Genomic DNA, 25,141 nt, shown 5'->3' with positions numbered 1-25,141 from the left:
GAATAAAAATCCGCAAATCTATACTATACTATTAAAGCCGAAACATTAAAAGTTTGGTCGGTCGGTCGGTACTTGGGCCAAAATACGGGCCTATCTATATAACCAATTATTCTGGGCTTAAGTACGGGCATATCTATATAACCAATTAATAATAATCCTTTTAAAACTGAAACATTAAAAATTTGGTAGGTCAGTACTTGGGTCAAAATACGGGCCTATCTATATAACCAATTATTCTGGGTCTATCTATATAACCAATTATTCTTTTTAATTTGGGCCATATTACGGGCCTATCTATATAACCAGATAATCCTTTTAATTGAAATATATTACTTTTTTATATTTTTGACTAAAAAACTCAATCTTCTAAAATAACATTGAGAAACATGGTAATTACTTTTTTAACTAAAATATATTATCTTTTTATAAATTTTCCAACTAAAAAATTAATCTTTTACAATTAATACGGACATGGGCGACATATTTATACGTAAAGATGTGTGCCAAAAGTATAAAAGTCAAATAATAAAAATAGAGGGAGTATTATTATATTGGTCGGGCGGTCGGTACTTGGGCCGAAGTACGGGCCTATCTATATATATAACCAATTATTCTTTTTAACTAAAATAAATTATCTTTTATATATTTTTTAGATAAAAAAACTCAATCTTCTAAAATAATATCGAGCAACATAGTAATTGTCTTTATAATCAAAACGTTTTATCTTTTTTAGATTTTCTAACTAAAAAAACCGAGTTTTTACAATTAACACGGGCGCCATATATATAAAAATATAATATCATTAAATATAATTATTAATAAATAACATGTGATATTATTCAACCAAAATACATTAATAACATTATTTTTAAATACTCTAATGATCTCATATTAAAAGAAATATTACAAATCTGTCATATACTATATATTATTACACTATTAAAGCCAAAAATAAAAGTTCACTTGGTTGGTCAGTTAGTTGAGTTTGGTGAATCGTTTGGTATTCGACCCACGGAGCTCTTGAATTTATAACATATTATAGTATATTTTTTATTATCAATTAAACCAAAACATTAAATTTAGGTTAGTATGATGGGGAGGTATTTGGTTTCATGCGTATGTTTTATACCATATTATTAATTATTAATAACGAAATATCAAAGGTTGATTGGTTAGTTTATATCTGAGTTTATAGGCCACTTTAAATTATAACATGTAAAAGAAAATATTTTAACATTCTCATTAAAATATATATGTTCGACCTAATTTTCAATTAGCCATTTGACAGACTTAACTATGAAGAATTTATCCAACTGTTAAGTAAAAAATTTATTAAACCATGTTATTCTATCATAATTTTATTTTTACAATAAAATTAGGTAACTTTAAAATATATATAGGGAATTGTTAAATAAGCTCTAAAGTTTACTATTTAAGCTCCAATTCAATTTTTTTATTTATCCAAATGTCATTATCACCACTAATATGGATGAAATATGTGGAGAAGGCATAGGTAAATATGGTATAAATTTTGGATTTGGAGCTTAAATAGTAAACTGTGGAGTTTATTTATCAATTCCCTATATATAATAAAATAACAAATATGTTAATCGCCCGTGCATTGCACGGGTTATAAGCTAGTATATATATTACTTGAAGAGGTAAAATATGTTTTTGCCGACCTCATAGGAGTTTAGGTAAGTAATTTCTATTAATCATGTCATCACAGAGCTGAGAGAAAAATAAAAAATAAAAAAAAGGAGGGAGGGCAAACTCAAAGCTTTTCTCATGTGTGCGTATATAAGCGTTTGAGGTTGGGGTTTATAGGGGTGAGAGTTTTAATATAAAGCCGCCACTCTTCTTCTCTCTTCAATCTCATATCAATTTCATAGCCTCCGTTTCTATTTTTCTTCCCAGTATCCACCATTTGCATTGCATTTCTTCACACCATCTATAATAATTATACACCTTGTTAGTTTTAAAGATACATTAGAGATATATCCACATAAAGTTGAGTTCTTGCAAGGTAAAAATCCAATCTTTTTGTGTTGGTGCTTTAATTTGGATGTTTTTATTGATATTCTTTGTTGGGTTTTGAAAAAATTCAATCTTTACAGCTTTTGAAGCTTTTTGTGATATGGGTTTTTGTTCTTTTATCAGCAGGGACCTGGGTTTATAATCTTTATTAGTGGAAAGGGCTTTCTTGTTTTGAGGTGTATTTGAAGCTGAAAAGAAACAAGAATGAAATACGTTTTGGTGACTGGTGGAGTTGTGAGTGGTTTGGGAAAAGGAGTTACTGCTAGCAGTATTGGCCTAATTCTCAAGGCTTGTGGTCTTCGTGTGACTTCTATTAAAATTGGTCTCTTTTTCATGCCCTCTCTCTAGTTTCATCCTCTATTGCATTCTACTATATATATGTATAGGTATTTGTGTTTATGCATACTTGGTACTGAATTAATCTGGTGTTTGTTCCAATCAGTTTTCGAATAATAAGAGTAGTCTAAAGAGACAACTGTTAGCTTTCTTAAGTGGTTAAATGTATAAAAGATGGAAAAAATGAAAGTTTCTGCTGATGGTGTTACCTTCTTTTCTGTAAGTGGTTGAAAGTTTCTTAACTTTCAACTGTTCATGTTTCTGCTGATGGTGTAAAGACATTTGGTGAATGCTGTGTGATGTAACTACCCAACAGTTTCTATTTGAGTGATATTAAAGGAACACTTAGGTAAACCAGCTCCATTTGTATATAATTCTTGAATTTTGATGAATAGGTTGATTGAACCAGCAGATGTATTTGAATTTAAATTTTGTTGTGGATAACTTTGGTAGATGGGTTTCTCAAGGTGAATTCTTGTAGATAATGGATAATTACCTTATCTTTATTATTTTTTACTCTTGTCTTTTTTAGTGTTTTTGTTGCTTACGGCCGCAGCTCCTAATTTGTATTATTCTTTTTTACCTTGTGGATGTTGTTTATGTTTTCTGCTTGTCACCAACCATTTTTTTTGTTTCTTCTCCTTTTATCTTTTCATTTCTTTTATTCCTTGCCCCTTTTAAGACTTGGTGATTTCTGATGTGATTTATGATTTTTAGCGTTTTCTAGAGTACAAATTCACATATGTGCCCGGCAGAACATATTATAGAGCTTTGTGTCTCTCTTTCTCCTTCCCTCTGTTTGACTTTTAAAGTTCTTCCCTTTTTCTTAAATGTATCCGTATTCTTATATAATATTGTCCTCTACATTCAGATCCATATTTGAATACCGATGCCGGAACAATGTCCCCTTTCGAGCATGGAGAAGTTTTTGTTTTGGATGACGGGGGAGAGGTAAAGAATTTTTTTTTGTTCACTTGATCATTCAGTTTTTGTTTCTTGAAAGTATTCAATTTGCCACACGTTTACTGGGATGAGTTGCAGAATGTTGGGCTGGACAGATACATATATAAGACGCTTCCTTTATTATACAGCGAAGCCATTCTGTATTCTTATTTAAATAAGACAGTCTGGTCAACAAATAGAAGGACAAGATTTGATTTTGCTTTAGTATTAAAAAAACAATATATCAGCTGTTTATATCTTATCCTAAAAATTCTTGACAACTTGGGCGTTATATGTCATTATCATGTAAAGCCTGAAATATTCATTAAATGCGATGAAGATCTTATAGTTGGATAGTTCTTATCCAGTTAGTGTAAGAACTAAGAAGTGAGCGTAGATACATGAAGTTAACCAGTCATATGAATATTTAAACTTCTGTGTTCTTTGTTTTGCATCTAAACTCTTTTTTAATATGTCTACTTAGCAAAAGTGGACATTTGCAAATTTCTAGTTATATTATGCCAATAAAGTGCTATTTGTATGCTTTTGAAGGTGGACCTAGACCTTGGAAACTATGAGCGGTTTCTAGATGTTAAGTTGACTCGTGATAATAATATAACTACCGGAAAGATTTATCAGGTTTGTGATTATATTTGAGAGTTAGTTGTGCTTTAGCATGTCTAATATATTAGGTTCCATCTGTTTACGTAAGTGGCTGATGAAGCTTTGGTCATTTTAATAGTCTGTAATCGACAAGGAGCGAAGGGGCGATTACCTGGGGAAAACCGTACAGGTTTGCACTGTTTTGAACATCCCTCCGCTGCATCTTAATATATCTGAATCTATTCTAATACAATGGTTCTTCAATCAGGTAGTCCCTCATATCACAGATGCCATTCAGGACTGGATTGAACGTGTAGCAGCCATACCAGTTGATGGAGAAGAAGGTTCAGCTGATGTTTGTGTCATCGAGCTTGGCGGCACAATTGGTTTGTCAACTCTAGAACATTTTTTTTAGAGGTTTTAGAATTAGTTCTCCCCAGAATAATCGTCATAAACATTACGTTTATGTATGCAGGGGATATTGAATCAATGCCATTTATAGAGGCACTCGGACAGTTTTCTTACCGTGTTGGTAATTTACGCATATGTGACTAATTCTATGTTCAATTCATTTCTGAAACAAGGAATGTTTTTCTAACCATGCAACTACTTGACACCCACTCCAGGCACCGGAAACTTTTGCTTGATACATGTCAGCCTTGTGCCTGTTTTAAATGTTGTTGGTGAACAGGTAACCATATTGACCTTATTGCTTGTTGGGAATGTCATACTGTTATTGCTTTAGCTTCATTGTTGTTTGCGTATGCAGAAAACTAAGCCGACACAACATAGTGTGAGGGGACTTAGAAGCTTAGGATTGACACCCCATATTCTAGCTTGCAGGAGCACAACGGTCTCTTTCATCCTTCTTAATATTCTATGAACTTGTGTCCATGTATAACTTACATTCTTGGTTATATCCTCGTTAACATTTATATACTTTCACGTAATTTGCAGGAACTTGAAGAAAATGTGATAGAGAAACTCTCCAGATTTTGCCATGTTCCTGTAAGTGAACTCTATACTGTATACAGTACATTCATATAAACGTTATGGATGTTAATTTGCATGTCAATTAAACAGCTCCTTTCTCATTTTTTCAGGCACAAAACATTATTACACTTTATGATGTTTCCAACATATGGCGTGTTCCCTTGCTGTTAAAAGTAATTACTTCTATTAGATGATTCTAGAGAAATTGTATTCTGCCATCATATTGTAGTTAAAGAATGCTGAATCTCTTTTCTCTTCTTAAATAGGAGCAGAAGGCTCATGAAGCAATCTTAAAAGTACTGAACCTTACAGGGTACACCCACTTCTTTTCCTGTGTCACATATGGCTATATAATTCATTCATTTGTTTTCAAGTCATTAGCCCTCCAAGGTTTGATCCATTTGGTGAAGGCAATTACTTGCTCCTGCCATTTTAGACTATCCTTGGGTTTATTTTTTCACAATTCTATCAATGAAGTTCTTTTTCAACTAAGTCTGACACAAAGTCCACTATATAGTGTTGCTCGGAAACCTGTGTTGGGGGAGTGGACATCGAGAGCCCAACTTTGTGACATGTTACATCATCCGGTATGCTCTCCACAATTTAAAATTTGAAACCACATTCATTATATCAGTAAGCTGTTTGTAAATTGTGAGATTTAATTATTATCCTTTATGTTACCTATGACTAGAGCTGACTGTAAAATAATTATGCACATGAATTTCATTATATTTCGATTTATAGATCACATGTCCAGATACATACATAAAATTTTACTTAATTCAATACTTTAAACAAAAGGGCTTGTCTTTTTTACTTTGTAAGGTCATGAGCTGTTGAAGCATTGTCAACTGAGCCCTTAATATTGTCAGTATAATTTGGGGTATTCATTTAATATGAATGAAATTGCTCAAGTAATTTAGATGGAGAATTATCAATTTTACTACTATTTCTTTCTTTTTTATATATTATTTATTGTGTATATTTATTTTTCAGGTTAGAATAGCCATGGTTGGCAAGTACACAGGCCTTTCAGATTCTTATCTATCTGTGCTGAAGGTAAAAACGTGGTTTTCAACAGTTCTTTACTTGAATTCATACTTAATTTTTTACCTTTTTAACGATTTATGCACGTAACATATTGGAGAATATCTCCGATCACTTAAACAAGGATGTTGGATGTTGTGTTTCTCGAAATTGATTTTAGAATGTTTTGTGAAGATTTAGTGTCTCTATATTTTCACATTGTGGACATGTTTTTGGTGAAAATATATTTTTAGCACTCACTTTACATGCTACAACTGCTAGTTTTTTTTCACTTCTGGCTCCTTTTAAGATGTACTGATTCAGTGACCTGTAGACGTATTTCAATGTGTTTCTTTTCTCTTCTCATGTTTATATACATTATATATAATAAATTTGATTTTACATTGTCCTTTAACATTATTCATGATTTACAATGTAATACTATCTGTGCATGTTTGTGATTAATAAGTAGTACACTTTGGGCCTCACTTAGTATAGCATTCCAAAGATCTTTTTTATAAATACTAACAATTGACATCTGTTACTATTCTATAGTGTGCAGTGACAAGACAACTCATACGAGTTAAAAGTCTACGCTAACTTGGTAACTTATCTAAGTATTCCTGTGTTTCAGGCTTTGTTGCATGCGTCTGTTGCTTGCCACAGGAAATTGATCGTTGATTGGGTCCCTGCCAGTGATCTTGAAGAAACAACAGGACAAGAGGTTATTTTCAGGCTGCCCTTCTCATTATATTATATCTAGCTTGTATCAGAACATGACGGATATATTCTCCTTTAACAGAATCCCGACGCTTACAAAGCTGCTTGGAACTTTTTAAAGGTTGGGCTTAGTGTATTATATTTTAGAATCTGTTCATATTGCATTATTCAAACAACAATGTCTTCATTGTTCTTGTAAACATTCTCACAAGCCTGTATTTTACAATAGGGTGCTGATGGAGTTCTAGTACCAGGAGGGTTTGGTGACAGAGGCGTCGAAGGAAAAATCCTTGCTGCAAAGTATGCCCGAGAAAATAAGATTCCTTTTCTTGGAATTTGCCTAGGAATGCAAATTGCTGTTATCGAGTTCGCTCGTTCTGTTCTTGGACTCGAAGATGCAAACAGCACTGAGTTTGAACCCAACACTCAAAACCCTTGTGTCATATTTATGCCGGAGGTTCTTCTTCACACAGTCTAGTGTTCTTGAGTTTTTTTTATAGTTTTATGCAACTCTAACTCTGCTCCTGTAACTCTTGTTTACAGGGTTCGAAGACTCATATGGGAGGTACTATGCGCCTTGGATCAAGGAGGACATATTTTCAGATTAAAGACTGCAAATCTGCAAAATTGTAAGCCACTTTTGCAAGTTCCCACACTCAAGTGCCTGCTATTAACAATTTAACACAGTTATGCAAAATCAAATATGGAACTTGAAATTTATAGCGGATGTGCATAGTAAATTAAACACATTACATGTTTGACTCGTAAAGGTTGGATGGATCCTGTGGTACTCAACTGATAGGTGGATAGATTAGACATATACTTTTACATTTCCAAATTTTTTGAAATTGTTTTCTTTGTGTTCTGTTCGAAATCACTGAACTGTTCATCCTTTCAGATTAGTTTACTCTTATAAATATCACTATGAGCAGGAGAAGTATACATGTCTATTTGCAGTCATAATAGACTATATGAAACTTTGGGTGTTGCCAAAAATTATATTCAAGTAATTAACTCGGCTAATATTGCCCAACAGTTAAATACACACACACACACACACATTATATGTCCTCATATTTATATTTTCTCCCTAAAGTGTACTTTTGCTGTGTTTCATTTTATTTCTGGCAAATTCCAATTGTGCTAACATGTGATATTTCGTGCTTTAGATATGGAAATAGAAGCTTCATAGATGAGCGACATCGGCATAGATATGAGGTTTGCCCCGCTGGATGTTTTATTTTTAATTTTATTATAATTATTTTATATATACAATCCTTTAGTGGCTCATCGCATTCCATGTTCAGTAATAGTACAGGTTAATGGTAATAAACATTGACTCAAGACTTGGTCTTTACTCTATGTAGGTAAACCCTGATATGGTACCGCAACTTGAAAAAGCAGGTCTCTCGTTTGCCGGAAAAGACGAAACTGGCCAGCGCATGGAGGTAGGTGTTTTGGCTTGTGGGATAATAAGTTTATTATTGTAGGTGATTATTGACGCTGAATATGTAAACCACTCCCTTGTATCGTAAAAAAGGTCCTTTGTGTTTGTATATCTGCTAGGCGGAGATTCTGCAATGGGAGTTTTTTATATTTAGTGGTCTGACAATAGTTTTCTTGTGTTGGCTTTCAGATTGTTGAGTTACCTAGTCATCAATACTATGTGGGTGTTCAATTTCATCCAGAGTTCAAGTCAAGGCCAGGGAAACCTTCTGCTCTTTTCTTAGGTACTTGTCTTTGTTGTTTATCCATGCCATGAATCTTCTGTCGAATTGCTAGATTAAGATTTTACATTTTGTGGAGGCAGCTTTAATTTGCACCAAGCATACATAAAGGCTCACATGTTTATGTACACATTTGTGTCTGCAACTCTACATGCTTTTTGTTCATCTGATCCTTTCCTTAACCTAATTTACTCCGGGAGATTACCCTCAGTTTAATATGTAATTGAAGTTTTTTTCCTTATCGGTGTCGTTGAGTCTACTATACCTCTATAAAATAATGTGATGAACTGATTATTCTCTGTGCTTAAACAGCAATCTGATTTCTCTGCCGAGTGTCAATATTGAGTTCAGTTTATACAAGAACCAATAGTAATTTGTGATAGGCCTGGTATTCATGATTTGAATGACTTGACTAATTATCTTTGCTTAATACAGGGCTAATAGCAGCATCATGTGGACAATTGGATTCTCTCCTGAACAAGGGTGTGGCGAAGATGAGCAATGGTACCTCAGCAATGGCACCACACCAAAATGGCTATTCAGTAAAGCTTGCAAACGGAAATGGATCATTAGATGGAGTCATCTACAGCAATGGGAATGGCTTGCATGCTTAAGACGAGGGGCTTTTTGACGCAGTTTGTTTTAGGACCTTGTTTTCCCTCCCTTTCAGTATAATGGGTGTGGTTTATCAATTTTGCTGCGGACTTTTTCAATCGTGTGTATAGATAGCCATGCTAGTGTGTAGATTTTATGAGCTTCTGGGATGGACTCATGCATAGATAGCAGCTAGTTTCCGATCTTTTAAAACGGAACAGCATGTTGTAGTTGACAGCATATCGCAAGGGAAAATGGGTTCCAGTCTAGATGACTAAAAGTGGTCCTTTGATCTGGGGGTGGTCCTATTAGCTTGTACCTTAAGAGCTTTTTAATGCATCTTTCCGGTTTTAGTTTGTCGTGCTAGCATTGTACATTAAATAAATGAATTAGCAAGGCGAGGAACTGATATTCAAGTACTTTCTACCATAGCCCTAATTTTGATTACATGGTAATGGTTCCATGATTCTGTTAATAGTGCAGAACCCTTTGTTTTAAATAAACATGGTAGGTATGTAACTATATATGGTTAGCAGCAGCCCAACCCAGAGGAAGAGATCTCAGCGAGATTTTCTTTTTGTTGAGCAGGGAGAGCATTCTTAGCTGATTTACTTGGTTTTTTTTTTTTTGGAAAAATAAGCTTACTCAGGGCTTGTTTGGTGTTGTATGTGGGAACGAATTTCCAATAATCATGGGTGGACAAGTAATTTCTTAGACATAATGGATAAATATTTCTAACATGCAATGGATGTTCATATTTTTATGAAAGTTGCTCTTTGTGGAATAAAAATATCATTTTGTTACCCAATTTATTTATATTTGTTATCTACATTTTTTTGAAGAGAGGATAATTATGAGATGGTGATCTTGATCATAGTTGATGCTGAATTGAATGTTGTTTATGTGTAGTTTGTAGGATATGATAAGAATTTTAGAATTGAAAAATTGAACTTTATTGTTACACGTGATACTCGAACGTAACATATTTTAAAAATATATTTATAAACAAATTATTTAGTTAATTACCTATTCAGAGAATGAATAATATATAATATCCAATCCAAGAATGTATGAGAGGTCTTTCTAAACAATTAAAAAATATTTTTCAAAGAATTTATAAAGAAAATTTATTGTAGATGGGTAACATGTCATGCACTTCAAGAACGAAAGGTTGGATATTTCAAAATTATTCACGAGTCTCACATCTTACATAATAATAATATCTGCTTTATTCTATTCGTATTATTAAAAATAACTGTATACATATAATCTAAATAAAAATCATCATATATTACCCGTTAAAAGAACTCTAAATTCTCCCCAAACAGGATTTGAACCTACGACCAGTAGGTTAACAGCCGATCGCTCTACCACTGAGCTACTGAGGAACATCGGACTTAAGGAAGTCGGCTCTCGTTCTTTGGACCAACCTATGATCGAACAAAAAGGAGTTCGTCACTCTTTTTCACATACGCCGGGAGAAAGGGTTACGATAGCAAGCCCCTCCCCGGCCGGAGAGCCTTCAGAACAAGGAGGCGGCGATCAACCATCCACTCCCGAGATTCATATTGATCAATCGATCTCCGCGTCCTAAAAAAAATTGAAAATATTATCACAACAAACAAATGGCAGAGTAAAATAAAATGGTTTGTCTAGTGTGTGTCTAATACGAAATTCATAAATTTGATATGTTTTCATTAGTATGGATGGTGTGAATGCAAGGAACCATCATTATTAAAAGGGTGTCGACCGATCAAAATATGGAAAAAATATCAAATTTTATGTTTATCAGAAAAATCAAAAATAAAAATAAAGGCCCCGTAAAGGCATCTTTAAGCCGAAGAGATCATTGCTGACAAGTAAAAAAACAAAAGAACAACCTCACTCACCTCTTTTACAAATCTTTTACAAATCTCAAGCAGAATATGCACTCCCACACATAACACACACACACACACACATCACAATACACACACTAATCAGAGATGGCGGAGCAGCAGCAACAACACAATCCCGAGGTGGCTGAACCGCAAAAACAAGAGACGAGATGGTGCGTAGTGACAGGAGGAAGAGGCTTCGCGGCGCGGCATCTGGTAGAAATGCTGATCCGTTTCGACATGTTCTCTGTTCGTATCGCCGATTTAGCTCCTTCTATTCTTCTCGATCCTTCTGAGCAAACCGGTGCCCTAGGTCAAGCTCTTCAATCAGGCCGTGCTTCTTATGTCTCCGCTGATCTTCGCGATAAATCGCAAGTCTTCAAAGGTCTATTTTATCCCCTCACTTTTATTCTATTCAGTTTTTAACTTGAATCTCGCTCTGATTTATCTTCGATACGTGAATAAATATAAAAGTTACAGTAATACTGAGCAATCAGCACTTTTTCGCTTTGCATTGTAGACGTGAATTATAATGTTACCAAGATAAAAGCAGTAGTTGCTGATGTAAGTCGTGCTGGTACAGTTTAATGTCTTTGTATTTGGCCAATGTAGCCTATATATGTATATAATTTCGATCGTAGGAATTAGGTATATGTACAATATCGGATTTCGGATTGTAAGATTCCTCTTTAAGTTTGTGACTTCCTATCATGTGACTGATGATAACGAATTAACAATATGCGCTGGCTGATACTTTCAATCTGTTAAATTGTTCAAGGTCCTGTTTAGATATGAGGGGCTCCACTTCTGTTTAAATATATTTGGATAATAGATAGTTTATATTTATTGGTCAATTTAGTGACCTACAAACTAATTAAGCTCGCAATGAAGTTCTTGTGTGCAACTAGTTCTTTTATTGGTGAGTTTTGTTGCATATTTTTTGACTTCACATCTAATATAGAATCACTTATACAGGTAAACAGAGATTGATAGTTGTATACTGCTGCACAGTACTACGTCCAGACGCTACGTAGTAATGCCTATGCTGGCAGAGGCATTGCCATTCTAAATTCCTATTAATATGAAAACATGTTAACATAATAATATAATAAAATAAAGGTATGATTTATCACTAAGTTACTTTTTATAATATATTAATTTTATTTTCGAAACTTTTCTTGTTAAATTATAAAAATGTCATACATATAATTTTTGGATGATTGGATGGACCACTTTTCGTATCTAAAAATAAGATTCCTATTGTTTTTATATACTAAAGTATTTTTATTCTCATTTGTCAGTAGCAGAGATTATAAAAACAATTTTTAACTTGAATTTTTAGTAATGAAATGAAAATAATTAACATTAGAACATATTAATTAGCATCCTACTTTGTGGAACTGACATAATGTATACAATTTTTTTTTTTTCAAAAATAACTCACAAATATCAGTCTGAATGTTAAATATATTATACTTCAGTTTATTAGTGATATATTAATTTTTGATATGATTTTACGTTGGGTTATATAAGCTAGAGTTCACCTAGCAATACAGCATCATTTTTGTTTCACTATTACCTGAGAAAACTTACCCAAGGTAATCTCAGAAACATATTCTCATTAATATATACTCCCTCCGTCCCCCTCAATTGTTTACATTGAGGGACGGGGGCTCGGCACACATTCTAATGCTTTCATAAATATAGTTTGATAAATTATTTTGAACTAAAAATTTACTATCTAAACTTTTATACAAAATTTTTTTTTTTAAAAAAATAATTATGGAACTATGTTTTATATGCGCCTTAAAATGCGTGTCGAGTAATGCAAGAAAAGTGTAAAGAAATGAGAGGGACAGAGAGAGTAGTAGTTAGTGTTTGTAGTGACAGGAACCTTCTTTTCTTTGTACTTGAGTGACGACCAAAGTTTTCTCCTATGCTTGTTATATGTGTGATAAAATGCTTATGAGCAATTTTTTAACTGAGTCATGTCTTAGTGTGTAAAGCCCATTGCTGCTACCTGACTCGATCCTGTTTACATAATTTTTAAACGTAACCCTCTTGTGGCTTCATACATTAATTTTACACAAAATGCATGATATTGTGCCTTTACAAATCACTTTAATTATCAACATTGAAGTTCATATATTTGGTCCAAAGACCATGTTTGTGGTATGAGAATGAGATTATTCATATATAACATGCACTCTAGCACAATATATTGCAACATGTTCACTACACTTCATTAGATCAATCTACACTATTTAAAAGTCAATTTGCATAAAAGTAAAATCTCGTTTAAAAGCTCTGTTTATATTGTTTATAGTTATACAAGAAGTGAGTATAAAGAGCAATGCAGGAGATAAAAATACATTATGTTACTACGGGCCTGTTTTTAAATTATATATGGAGTGAACTAAGAGTTTCCTGAAGAGTGTCAACATTTATATTGCCAAGAAAAGTTCCGACATTTATGTGTCATGACTCTCTTGGGTGCCAAGGCCAAGAGCATTTGCCAACTTCTGGTACCCCTTTAAATGGCAAAAACATATACATATGTTCAAAGGCATATTTTTACATGTCTATTATATGATCTTTAATATTTTAATATAAAAATATGTGGTTGTGTACATTATTTTCCCATGTACTCTGTTCTTACATGAATTGAATCTATTTACAGCTTGTGAAGGTGTTGAGGTTGTGTTTCATATGGCTGCTCCGGATTCTTCCATCAATAACCACAAACTCCATCAGTCAGTTAATGTACAAGGTTAAGCATCACTGTGTTCTCAATAGTGCAATTAAGTACTGATCCTTTCATGGTTTTTTTATAGTATGCTTTCTCTTTTGACTTTCTTTCATCAAGTTTAGATTTCGTTACTAATTAAATCTTATTACTTGTAGGCACTGTGAACGTCATTGAAGCTTGTGTTGAGTTAAAAGTGAAGAGACTCATTTACACAAGCTCTCCCAGTGTCGTCTTTGATGGAGTAAATGGAATTTTTAATGGCGATGAATCACTACCCTATCCAACCAAGGTACTGACCGCATCAATGCGTCTTTTGCTAAGCTTTACTAGAGGATATCAAGATTATATACATCTCTTATGTTGTTACTAATTGTTACCAGTTGCTAATCTAATATTCCATAATTTTTGTTGTCTTTTCTTACACGATTCTGCAAAATTATTGGCATAGTTATACTCTCTTTTTATATGTTCTTTGGTAACTAGTTCTAATATAACTATTGCATAATAATTGCGACAGATATAAGCAACATAGATATGGTATCCAAATAAAAGTATTCTACTGCTATTATGCTGATTAAAAGTAAATATATGCGTATGATGGTTTTAAGAACATTTTAATGTGAATTATGCTGTCCAGCACAATGATTCATATTCTGCAACTAAAGCTGATGGAGAGGCACTAGTTATCAAAGCCAATGGTGTTAATGGGCTCCTGACATGCTGTGTCCGTCCCAGCAGCATTTTTGGTCCTGGTGACAAGTTACTTGTTCCATCTTTAGTTAATGCTGCAAGGGCTGGAAAGTCTAAGGTTTCTTTTTTGCTTTCGTTTCTTATTTCATTCCTGAATCCTGATATATGTTGTGTTTGTTGAGATTTCGTAGTTACATTCTTGACGTGTAGATCTAAGAATAAATGATGTTATAGTTCTTAAGTACATTTTCTGCCAATTTTTATGTTCAAGTCTTTCAGATTTATCGCCATGACCCAGCCCCAGGCACTAGTTGATTTTGTCAGGCAGGAAGATAATTTTTCATTTTTTATTGCTGTTAAATTTCATCTTCATGTCCCAAAAAGTAATAACTTCTAAACATGGAAGTCATTGAGCTCTGATCAGATGACTCAAGAGATTCTACAGCCGTTCCCCACTAGTGTACAACACGCTACTACTTGGTAGTACAGTCCTCCTAGAGGTACAAAGTTAATAGTCTAGATAGTAAATAATTTTTACAACTATAACCAGTACTGTTAAGTAGCAGGACATCCAAATCTTATAAGCATCGCGGAAGGTGTTCTTGGTGAGGTTTCACTTACCGATCTAAATATGAAGAATGTGTACACACACACGCACGCGCGGAGGGGGGGGGGGGGATTCTACAGCCATTCCACAAGTGTACAACTTGCAACTATTTGGTTGTACAGTCCCACTAGAGTTTAGAAGTGATTTGTGTCTTTATACAAATGGACAGACTAAATAAATAACGCGATTATTGTGACTATATGACAGTTGATCATTTTCATGAAATATTATCTTTATTACGTAAAAGTTCCTGTTATATATTAAAATACTTCAATAGATTCACATCATATTTAAGTTGGCTCTGTTCTTCTAAGCACTAGAGGAAGGTTGCTTTTTGCAACCTGATACTTGCTGGTTAATATATAGTGACATACTATATGCATATTTATATTTATCTGGTGTTTTAGGCAATGGTTTAATATATGCATATTACATTATTACTTCAGTATGTTTTCAGTTAGAATCTGTTAATGTTTGTCTGGGTCTATGTCATGTTAATGCGGCCTTCCCTTGTTGTACATGGCAATGACAGTTCATTATTGGCGATGGCAACAATATGTATGATTTCACTTATGTCGAAAATGTGGCACATGCACACATATGTGCTGAACGAGCTTTGGCGTCTGATGGACCAGTTGCACTTAAAGCTGCTGGCCAGGTAATATTACTTTTGCATATTCTACTGCTTATTAATTATCATTTAGTTGGTAAATGCATTCATGTATGTAACGGGGGTGACATTAGTCAGTAATTTGTTTCCTAGATATGGTACATTTTTCATTTTAGTTACTTCTACTGTCTTGACCCCTGTACGCATGCTTTATAATGTTTATTGTTGTTTCCACCTGACGTAGCTCACTGGTTGGATCGATTTGAGCTGCTTTTTACAATTATTTACTGGTAAAGTATGTCACTTAGGACAACTTACTTTTTACTTAACACTTATTCAACATTTAAAAAAAAAAAATCTCGGGTAGTACTTTCCCTCGCAACCAGTTGGGGACAGTAATGGCAAACTTGCCCTTTGTCTCACTTGTGATGCTGAATATGTTACATTGTTGTTAAATTCAAAAAGCATTATTCCATTCCTGTCCAAATCCTTTTATTCTAAGACGAAGTGTGTGAACTGCTGTTCCCTTCTGCTTGAAAGAGTTAGTACTTTAAATTGTTAGTACTTTATGTGTAGTAATCTGGAACTTAAATATGGGAATATGGAATAAAGTGCGTCTCTATTACTTGCTTGATGTGAACGCAGAATATACAGACACATGCTCAATATATCTTTCTTTTTTTTATGTGCCTCTGCCTAATATCCCCCTCAGATAATTGTTTAGATCTGAGGATGAGGGTACCCTGTTATGTAAGAAGATATGCTGTAAATGTATTTTGAGGATTTTTATGCAGGATGAACCCCAAATTTGTTTTACAGCATTTTTATTTAAAAGAATTTTAATGAGTGTAACACTGGAGTCTTTGTATTAAGCTGTTCAAAATTTAAATGCCCGATAATCTTTATCCTGCATAATTCTATGCTAATTTTTTCCTTTCTGATGAAGTAGAACTTTCTTGTCTTTGGTCTTGTCCTACTTCTCTTTTCTATATCCGTACTACAGTTCATGCAGAAGTGGGCATCATCTTCTGTTAATAGTAATTTCTAGAAACTTGTTGAGCTACAAATAGAGAATTGACATGCCTATAAAGGGTCAAATGGAAATCCACATTAGATGCTTTGCATTTTGAATGACTAGATAGATTTTGTTTTGCAGGCATACTTTATTACCAATATGGAGCCTATCAAGTTTTGGGAGTTTATGTCGCTAATTCTTGATGGACTTGGCTATGAAAGGTACCATGATCCTCCTTTCAGCAAGTGGCGGATCCAGGAATTTTTCCCTCTGGGGCAATTGTATACTTAAAGTGATTTATATTATATGACTAGTAGAGTCGGTTGTCACAAATTCAATTTTTTTCATTGTTGCAATTTAAAAGGCACTCTATGTGTTCCCATTTCTTTGTCTTTATTCTGATATTCTGTAGTCTTCAGGTTAAGAATTAAAGTTCATATCAATGCCAATTACACATTTAGTGGAGGCGATATATATTTTTATTTGTCCTGATTTTTTGTAGTCTGCAGGCCAAAAATTAAAGTTCCCGTGTCTATCATGATGCCAATTGCACATCTGGTGGAGGCAATATATACTGTGTTAGCACCCTATGGAATGAAGGTTCCTCAGCTAACGCCCTCAAGAGTCAGATTGCTCAGTTGCAACAGGACGTTTGATTGCTCAAAAGCAAATGATCTGCTTGGCTACTCACCAGTTGTGCCACTTAAGGTCTCCCCATTACCCATAACATAAATAGATCACTTAACATTACTTAATCTTTACAGTGACTTTTTCCCCCCAGTTATGAGAATAGGTAAGATTTGATTGGTATATATTTTTAAAATACTAATGATTTTAAGAAAGAGTAATTGTCTTGTTTTCCTGAGAGTTTTGAATGTCAGCTATATATATCGTACATGGATAGTAAATAATGGTTTAGAGTAAGCTATATAGTATATCAATAAAGAACTTGAATGTGTATATGTATGTGAAAATGTAATCATCATGGAAAGCTTTATTGCCATGGCGTTACAGCGGTGTCCTGGTACTCCTTGCCAACACCGTGACGCCATAGGAACTATAAAAGACATTCTTGAGCTGAGCACATGTAATGCCTGCTTGTTTCTTGCTTTGAGGAATCCTTTTGAATTTTGGTAACATATAGTCACTTATTGCAGGAGGGTCTTACTAGGACTATTGACTCATACTCTCACTTAAGGGCTGAACTGTATCGTCGTAAAGATGGTCCATCAAAAGCTTCAATATATCTTGGCAGTGGAAGGGGTATATACAATACTTCCTTATAACTCTACTTTCCTTCTTCATATAATTTAGTTCCTGATGTTACCTGTACGGTATGTTGGTATCTATAGGTTGCAAATTGCTGTCTTCTATGACCTGTTTATGTTATCTAATAGTGAACATATCATTGTCAAATTGGTAAATTTCATAGTTAGGATTTAGACATGTATCATGTATTTCCTCTCGGGCTCTGGGCTCTCTTGTGGGAGTAAGCGGTCTACCATCTTCTGAGTGGAAACACTGTTGTCAAAAGCGAGAATAAACAACGATTAATCAAGAAGCATTGTCAATTTGTCATGCAACACAATATCGCTTCACATCAACAAGGCAATGCAGTTTCAGTAAAGCGGTCGATTTGCTCGATCGATTAATCGCCCTTTTTTTGTAAAAAGGGAAATTTACATAAAGATTTTAAAAAAGGTGTATTTAAAACACTGCTAAGTTATTTTTTTTCTATTTAAATTGTTTTTAAATTATATAACGTAAGTCAAACTTTGACCAATTATTTAAAATTTTAAACTCAATTATTAACTATAACTTGTGATTTAATAGTGAAGTTGAAAATATAGAAAATAAACACAAACATTGAAGAATATATAATAATGTCCCCGCAGAAGAGGATAATGATAATGAATTTTTATTTTATATACATACATACAGACACACACACACACACACACACACATATTAATGTCTCCTACTTTTTATTACTAATCACAGTCATTAAGAATTTTTACAATCTCTTCAATTTGCTATGTGTTGCTAATCAGCTAATGATGCATCTTTCTTTTGATGGATGTTATGGCATGTGATGTTCCTACTTCTAGCTCTAGGTACTCATAGCTTTTCTTTAATGATTACTTGCACATGGTTGGCATAAGAATGTTAGTTGTAATAGAACTTTTGCTACATGTGTTTTTAAATATTTTTCATGCGTCTAAATATTTAATTGAAGTGCAAGACGTATATCTTTAATGAAGAAACGGATTGCCTCCACTGGCAATTAATTAATAGATACCCCCTTGTTGCTTTGGATCGCTTCCGCATTTGACAACAGTCAGCAGGGACCATTTGCAAAATTAAATCACATGAATGACTATCTGTTTTCTTAGGTTGATATACTGTTCATATGACTAATCATACTCATAACAATTATACTTCACTGCTAGTAAAATTTGATTTTGAAGAAAATTTTATTGTTGTAACTCCTTATTTTTTATTAATATATTGGTGGTCGATTCTATATTGGAAAAGTAGTCACCATCTTAGCTGCATGGTCACAGAACTCCATTTGTGCGCATGTGATAAAGTTGTTTCATTCTGTAGTTTTAAGAAACAAATTATATTTCATCAGGCATCCATATAAATAACAGTTATCTATGTCAATGCAATCACAGTTTCTGACATACTTCTTTGGAGGGATAAAAGGCAAACATTGGCAACTATATTAGTTTTGTGGGCCATTTACTCCTACTTCGTAGCATCTGGGTATACCATGATTACTGCAGTTTCCAAACTTCTTGCGGGGGCATCCATCTTTTTGTTCCTCCACGGGATATCACCGAGAAAAATGTATGTACCTGACCTCTCTCTCCACCCCCTCTCCCTCTTCTTCCCCCCTTCCTCACGCGCACACACACTTTGCACCATTTCATTATGTATTAATACAGCAATTATGGTCACCATAGAAATACAGATTTCTGTTTTCATTATAAATATTTAGAAGTCAGGCATGTCATACCTGAGTGGCACTACCTATATGAGTTTGAATCATTTTGCTTGTCTTGTGGCAATCACATAAAACATATAAAGATGACTGCTTACTTGGGGATGTCTAATCACAATGTTAAAATATGGTTCTTGTTGTGCAGATTGGGATATACAATCGAGAAAGTTCCAGAATCAAAATTTCATTTGTCAAAAGAGATGTCACATAAAGTTGCCTTATTGATAGCTTCATTGTGGAATTATGCAGTAAATAGTTTAAAATCACTTTGCTCTGGGAATGACTGGATGTCGTACCTTAAGGTATTTGTGTTAACTTGCATTTCCGCTCCTCATATTGTGTATATTTACATTTTACATGATTGGATTTTGCTAATATATGACTCTGTTTTTGTTTGAATTCTAATTAACGGTATTGTTGTGCACTCCCTCTATCCCATTTAATTCCATACATTCACTATTTAGCACGCACTTTAATGTTTCTATAAAATATGGTTTTATAACTTATTTTTAAGATTTTCTTTTTCTGAATAAATATTCTAAAAATAAGTTATAAAACTATACTTTAGAGAAGCATTAAAGTGCGTGCCGTTCCCCCTGCACATACAACTCAGGGGGACGGAGGGAGTAATATTTATATGCTACGAAATTTTGATGAGGGGTTCAAAAAAGTTTATGAGCACATGAAATTGACAATTTGTTTATGAGACAATATATTAAGGAGTATAGTAAACTCAAATTCCTTTTCGAGTTGAGAAACATATTTATCTTTAAGTTAGCCAAATAGAGTTCAAGTTTAATTCAAACCCTATTTATCGGGTATCCTATTGTACGTAATATTCAATTTAGATGTGTATCTTAATCTATGTGAATGTTTGAAGATCTCTTCATATTCTTAAACTATATATATATATATGGTGGTGCTCAATGAGATTCCCTTAAAATGAGAACTATATAAGACACAGTGATTTATGTGTCATGTGTCGGCGATTTTGATTGTTTATCATTGCAATTATAATGGCACCACCCCATCCCACCCTGACCAATACCTCCGATGATCAATTCTGGCAACCAAAAAAAAATATCACCACTACACAAAAACCATCCTAAAGAACCAAACCGCCACCAGCCCCGCCATCACCTCCCGCACCACCAACAAATCACCTGAAATTGACATAAATTGGCCGGGAATAACGGAAAATTACCCACATTAGTCGTACTAATCACTGGTTCTCAGACATTTAGTTCTCATTTGAGCAAGACCCTGTAAATTTGCTTGGCTGGCGATGTAATTTATATATATACTAGCTTACAGGCCGTGTGGAACACAAGTTACTTTTAATGCTTTATTTTTCAATAATTTTTACATCTCTTATATTTTTCGATAATTTCCAAGTAAAATATAATATGATTGTTAGAATTTTACATATATTTATGTCTTTTAAACTGATATTATAAAAAGTAATTTCAAATGTTGTTGATGGGAATGGAAACTTAGACCTTTTTATGAATTTTTTTAAGTATTGTATCTAACGGTTCTCATCAATCTGAGTTGAAAATTTTAACTGTTTTAATTAAAGGGATTGCCAAACTACAAATTATCTCTATGTTTGCTTATTATATTTTATGATAGATATATATGGGAAGGAAAATTATTGTCTCAGTTCTGAACACACAAGGAATAAAATGCAAAATCTAGTCATCTAGGCTATATGATATTTGTTGAAGCTGATTTTCGTCCCCATGACAGCTTAAATGATTCAGGTCTCCACTTAAAGAACTTGACGAAATGAATGTTGTTTGTTGAGAATTCAGACTGAGCTTGACAGCTGGCTCTTTAAAATTCTTAGAGTGTTGGATTCCCTCAAGTTGTCTACATATTTCTGTATATATAGAGAGAATCAAGTCTACGTAGTTCTGTCAGGAAAAGTCGCCTGCTCTGATTAGAAGTCTGTAGGCTACAATGCTCCACTTCTTTTGGAGCAAGTTACCCAAGGTCGGTGAGTTTCCTCATCGGTAGAATTACATATCAAAATAGGAATTTTCCCACTGTTATAAGCCCTCAAGTGCGTTGGGCTCAATAACTTTACTGGGCTCAAAACACATTATAATCCATACATGATAAGAAGTTAAAATCCATTGAGTATATAATTTCATTTGGGAATAACATACTTGACTCCTTGGTAATATATACAAGTCCATCGGGAATAATAGGGTCCATTGGATTAAGGATTCTCATTCACCATTGTACTTCAATTGGTAAGAATACATTTTATTACATCACTTGGGAAGAACTTTACATTTGGCCATAAAAATTGGATCGTGTACAAATTCTCCAACAAGTCCCTAAGTTTTATCCATCGAGGGTTGCCATCGGTAAAAGTTGTTTCAAGTGGACAATTTGCAGTACTTTTTGAGCGAGATTGGCAGAAGAGAGTAGCAATAGGCCAATGAGTAGGTCAGGGAGCCAACCAGAAAAAGGAACGGCTTTATGCTATTAGTTTGTTAAAGCTGATTTTCGTCCCGATGATAGCTTCAGAGATTGGGGTCTCCGCTTAAAGAACTTGACGTAATTAATGTTGTTTGTTGGTAATTCTAGATGGATCTTGACAGCTGGTTCTCTAGAATTCTCAGAGTGTTGGATACCCTCAAGTTGCCTATGTATCTCTATATATAGAGAGAATCAAGTCTACGTATTTGTGTTAGGAAAAGTCACCTTCTCCGATTAGAAGTCTGCTGGTTACAATGCTCCAATTCTTTAGGAGCAAGTTACGTTAGGTCGGGAGCAAGTTACGTTAGGTCGGTGAGTTTCCTCATCGGTAGAATTACATTTCAAAATAGGACTTTTCCTACTGTCATACGCTGAAACAACCCGTGTCAAATTCCGAGTCTTTTTCGAAAATCGGGTCAAGTCCCGAACTCCGAATCCGAAAATAAGCCCAAATAAACTGGCCCAACTGCAACAACTTGGGTAATCCACAAGCCCACCACAGGCCCCCAAAAGATCATGATTTGTTGGTGCAATTGATAGTAGTATTTATGCTTATAAACTCAACTAAAGTCCACACACTCCTCGATGTGGGACTGGGGTGTTACAAACTCCCCCACTTAAATTCCTGACGTCCTCGTCAGGCCGAAACGGATAGCCCATAGGCCCAGATCGAACCCCTCTAGCCATTGTGGGATAATACCGGCTGGCTTCGTGTCCCCGCCTCCGGATCTCTGTCCATTGCGGGATAATACCACCAGCCTTCGTGTCCCCACCTCTGGCAACTTGACGAATCAAGCTTTCGAGAACCTGGCTCTGATACCATATGAAACAACCCGTGTCAAATTCCGAGTCTTTTTCGAAAATCGGGTCAAGTCCCGAACTCCGAATCCGAAAATAAGCCCAAATAAACTGGCCCAACTGCAACAACTTGGGTAATCCACAAGCCCACCACAGGCCCCCAAAAGATCATGATTTGTTGGTGCAATTGATAGTAGTATTTATGCTTATAAACTCAACTAAAGTCTACACACTCCTCGATGTGGGACTGGGGTGTTACATACGCCCTCAAGTGTGTTGGCTTCAATAACTTTACTTGGCTCGAATACACATTATAATCCTTATATAATAAGTTATTATAATCCATCAGGGATATAATTTCATTCGGGAATAACATACATGAACTCCTTGGTAATATATGCAAGTCCATCGGGAATATAGGGTCCACCGGATCAAGTAATCTCATTAACCATTGTACTTCGATCGGTAAGAATGCATTTTCTTAGGTCGATACATCAATCGGGAAGAATTTTACATTTTGCCCATTAAATTTGGATCAGGTACAAACCCACTCTCCTACAATATTCTCTGCGGATCCGTAAAATTTCTAATAAATATTGAACCTTGCACATCAAGTTGTGCAAGTACTTCAATTTATGAGTGTGACTTTTTGTCCAAAATACACAACAGGCTACGTCTGAAACTCTGTAGGACTCGTATTCCTAAATCAGATTGTAAGGGTAAGAGGCACAACAAAAGCTCCTATTAAGCAAATATATAAAGTAAATATGTTTACACATTTTATGTTTCTTAGATGGCATCATTAAAGACCTTGGGTACCCCTAGTCGCATGAGGTTTGCATGTGCTAGTGAGAGAGTTGATGGAGTTGGAAGTTGTGGGGAGGTTCGGATCTGATTTTTTTTTACCAAATTATTAGCAGCGGAAACTATGAGTTTACGATTTTCAGCTGTGAATGACATGAAGTCAAATTGTAAACAAATACCATTGGAGGTGTTTAAGGATGCAAATTAGGTGATTGGCAGGTGTAGCATGAACAATGCAGACTAGCACTTATCTGCTTATTGTCCAACATATGTATAGTTTTTTTTTATGTTCTATTAATGATCACTTTTCTTTTTGTTTTTTATCTTTGACAAGGAACCCTTAATTGCCATTGGTTCTTAAAATGGTTTTTTTTTTTTTTTGAACATCCTACCCTTTTAATAGAATTGTTTTAAATGATAACTGGAAAGGTGCCATGGGTTCTCCCATGGTCTTTTTACTTTTATAGATCTTCTAGTCTAATTTTTTCAAGTGTATTGCTGTTGAAATAGGTGGTTCTCTCTTTATTACTTCTGGACTTGCTTGGAGCCTTTTCACTGGAGAGTTTGTTTACCCTAGGTCTCTTTCTTTACAACCCTTTAGTCCTTTACTAATAAGTTGCAATTTATAGAATTTATACGTGCTCAAGGTTGTGATATACTGATCTTAATCATATTCAGATTCATTCGAAATTTTTAGACAACTGGCATATATAGAGTTTTTTGAGTGATACTATGACCTTATAATGTTTATAAAGATTTTCATATATTGTCATCTCATGTTTACCTTTGTTTCGTTTGATTCCCCTTTTTTATGCAGTTTTTCCCTTGATGTTTGTTGCTTTTTACGTGTATGAGAAAAAAGAGGAAGAAATTGATGGTCTTGTCCTAAGCATAATCTCCATCGGATCCAGATTAAAGTCTGATGCAGAGAGAAACATAGGTACCAAAACAAACACCAAAAGTGAGTGATCTCTGACAATTCGCTACCAATTTGATAAGATGAAATTCTCCCTTGCGAGTTTTCCTTTCGACTATATCGATTAGAGCTAGTGGCTTGACTGATTGTAACAGAGGTCCAGGTTGAATCATTAAATTCAGTTCGAAAACAGAGCACTGATTCATGCTTTATCAACACGAACAGGCAATCAATCAACAGTGTTTAGGACAATGATTTTGTAGCTGTATTGTCTAGCATGATGTAATTTTGTTTTCCAGACTTACAAGCTCTGTGCCATTAATTTTTGTCTTAATGATTTAATTTGTGCGTTTGTAACCAAATTCTAAGAACTTTCTAATTGGTTTTGTTACTAAACATTATATAGTTCTCAGTACAAGAATTCTTCCTACTTGGATTTGAAACAACGTTACAGATGTTTCTCTTAGTTTAGTAAGTAAGAATTACTAATCTTCTGGTGATGAGAATCTAACTTTTCTGACAATTGGTTGTTTCACTGAGATGTATAGACAACACTGGCTCTATAGAATTTACATAAGATGACCAGAGTTGCCCGAGAAC

The 25,141-nt window shown here is 34.4% G+C and overlaps 2 protein-coding genes and 1 non-coding gene across 8 annotated transcripts; 2 read left to right on the top strand and 1 right to left on the bottom strand.

Annotated features, from left to right (window-relative positions):
• Positions 1–1,780: 1,780 nt before the first annotated feature.
• Positions 1,781–9,334, top strand: LOC108202969 (uncharacterized). 5 transcript variants are annotated; one of them, XM_017371644.2, is made up of 22 exons: positions 1,781–2,026; positions 2,164–2,359; positions 3,245–3,324; positions 3,868–3,954; positions 4,058–4,108; positions 4,187–4,304; positions 4,394–4,450; positions 4,545–4,609; positions 4,688–4,771; positions 4,876–4,926; positions 5,022–5,084; positions 5,178–5,224; positions 5,429–5,498; positions 5,908–5,970; positions 6,572–6,661; positions 6,740–6,778; positions 6,887–7,114; positions 7,201–7,286; positions 7,827–7,875; positions 8,025–8,105; positions 8,294–8,387; positions 8,820–9,334. In XM_017371644.2, the coding sequence occupies exons 2-22, from the start codon at positions 2,242–2,244 to the stop codon at positions 8,996–8,998; spliced, it is 1,800 nt and encodes a 599-aa protein (XP_017227133.1). In that variant the 5' UTR covers positions 1,781–2,026; positions 2,164–2,241; the 3' UTR covers positions 8,999–9,334. The 5 variants fall into 5 exon arrangements, with proteins under 5 accessions (XP_017227133.1, XP_063941820.1, XP_017227111.1 ...); XM_064085750.1 differs by having other exon boundaries at positions 1,831–2,026; positions 2,161–2,359; XM_017371622.2 differs by having other exon boundaries at positions 1,882–2,026; positions 4,058–4,304; positions 8,820–9,247.
• Positions 9,335–10,294: 960 nt separating this feature from the next.
• TRNAN-GUU (transfer RNA asparagine (anticodon GUU)) lies at positions 10,295–10,366 on the bottom strand. The gene has a single exon. It is a non-coding gene; the product is annotated as a tRNA-Asn (tRNA).
• A 464-nt stretch (positions 10,367–10,830) lies between these two features.
• LOC108223476 (3beta-hydroxysteroid-dehydrogenase/decarboxylase) lies at positions 10,831–24,942 on the top strand. 2 transcript variants are annotated; one of them, XM_064085748.1, is made up of 12 exons: positions 10,831–11,240; positions 13,536–13,625; positions 13,760–13,893; positions 14,242–14,412; positions 15,434–15,559; positions 16,668–16,747; positions 17,036–17,234; positions 17,684–17,789; positions 19,205–19,379; positions 19,679–19,835; positions 24,136–24,202; positions 24,443–24,942. In XM_064085748.1, the coding sequence occupies exons 1-12, from the start codon at positions 10,964–10,966 to the stop codon at positions 24,592–24,594; spliced, it is 1,734 nt and encodes a 577-aa protein (XP_063941818.1). In that variant the 5' UTR covers positions 10,831–10,963; the 3' UTR covers positions 24,595–24,942. The 2 variants fall into 2 exon arrangements, with proteins under 2 accessions (XP_063941818.1, XP_063941819.1); XM_064085749.1 differs by lacking the exon at positions 24,136–24,202 and having other exon boundaries at positions 24,443–24,470.
• The last annotated feature ends 199 nt before the right edge of the window (positions 24,943–25,141 follow it).

The sequence above is a fragment of the Daucus carota genome, chromosome 1 (genome assembly GCF_001625215.2).
Source record: "Daucus carota subsp. sativus chromosome 1, DH1 v3.0, whole genome shotgun sequence".
NCBI classification, from domain to species: Eukaryota; Viridiplantae; Streptophyta; class Magnoliopsida; order Apiales; family Apiaceae; genus Daucus; species Daucus carota.
This window is presented reverse-complemented; position numbering and strand designations above follow the sequence as displayed.

Coding starts and splice junctions, on each gene's coding strand:
- LOC108202969 (XM_017371622.2), top strand. CDS start 2,242: ATGAAATACGTTTTGGTGACTGGTGGAGTTGTGAGTGGTTTGGGAAAA. Junction 2,360..3,244: donor TGTGACTTCTATTAAAATTG/GTCTCTTTTTCA, acceptor CTCTACATTCAG/ATCCATATTTGAATACCGAT. Junction 3,325..3,867: donor TTTTGGATGACGGGGGAGAG/GTAAAGAATTTT, acceptor ATGCTTTTGAAG/GTGGACCTAGACCTTGGAAA.
- LOC108223476 (XM_064085748.1), top strand. CDS start 10,964: ATGGCGGAGCAGCAGCAACAACACAATCCCGAGGTGGCTGAACCGCAA. Junction 11,241..13,535: donor TAAATCGCAAGTCTTCAAAG/GTCTATTTTATC, acceptor ATCTATTTACAG/CTTGTGAAGGTGTTGAGGTT. Junction 14,413..15,433: donor CAAGGGCTGGAAAGTCTAAG/GTTTCTTTTTTG, acceptor TGGCAATGACAG/TTCATTATTGGCGATGGCAA.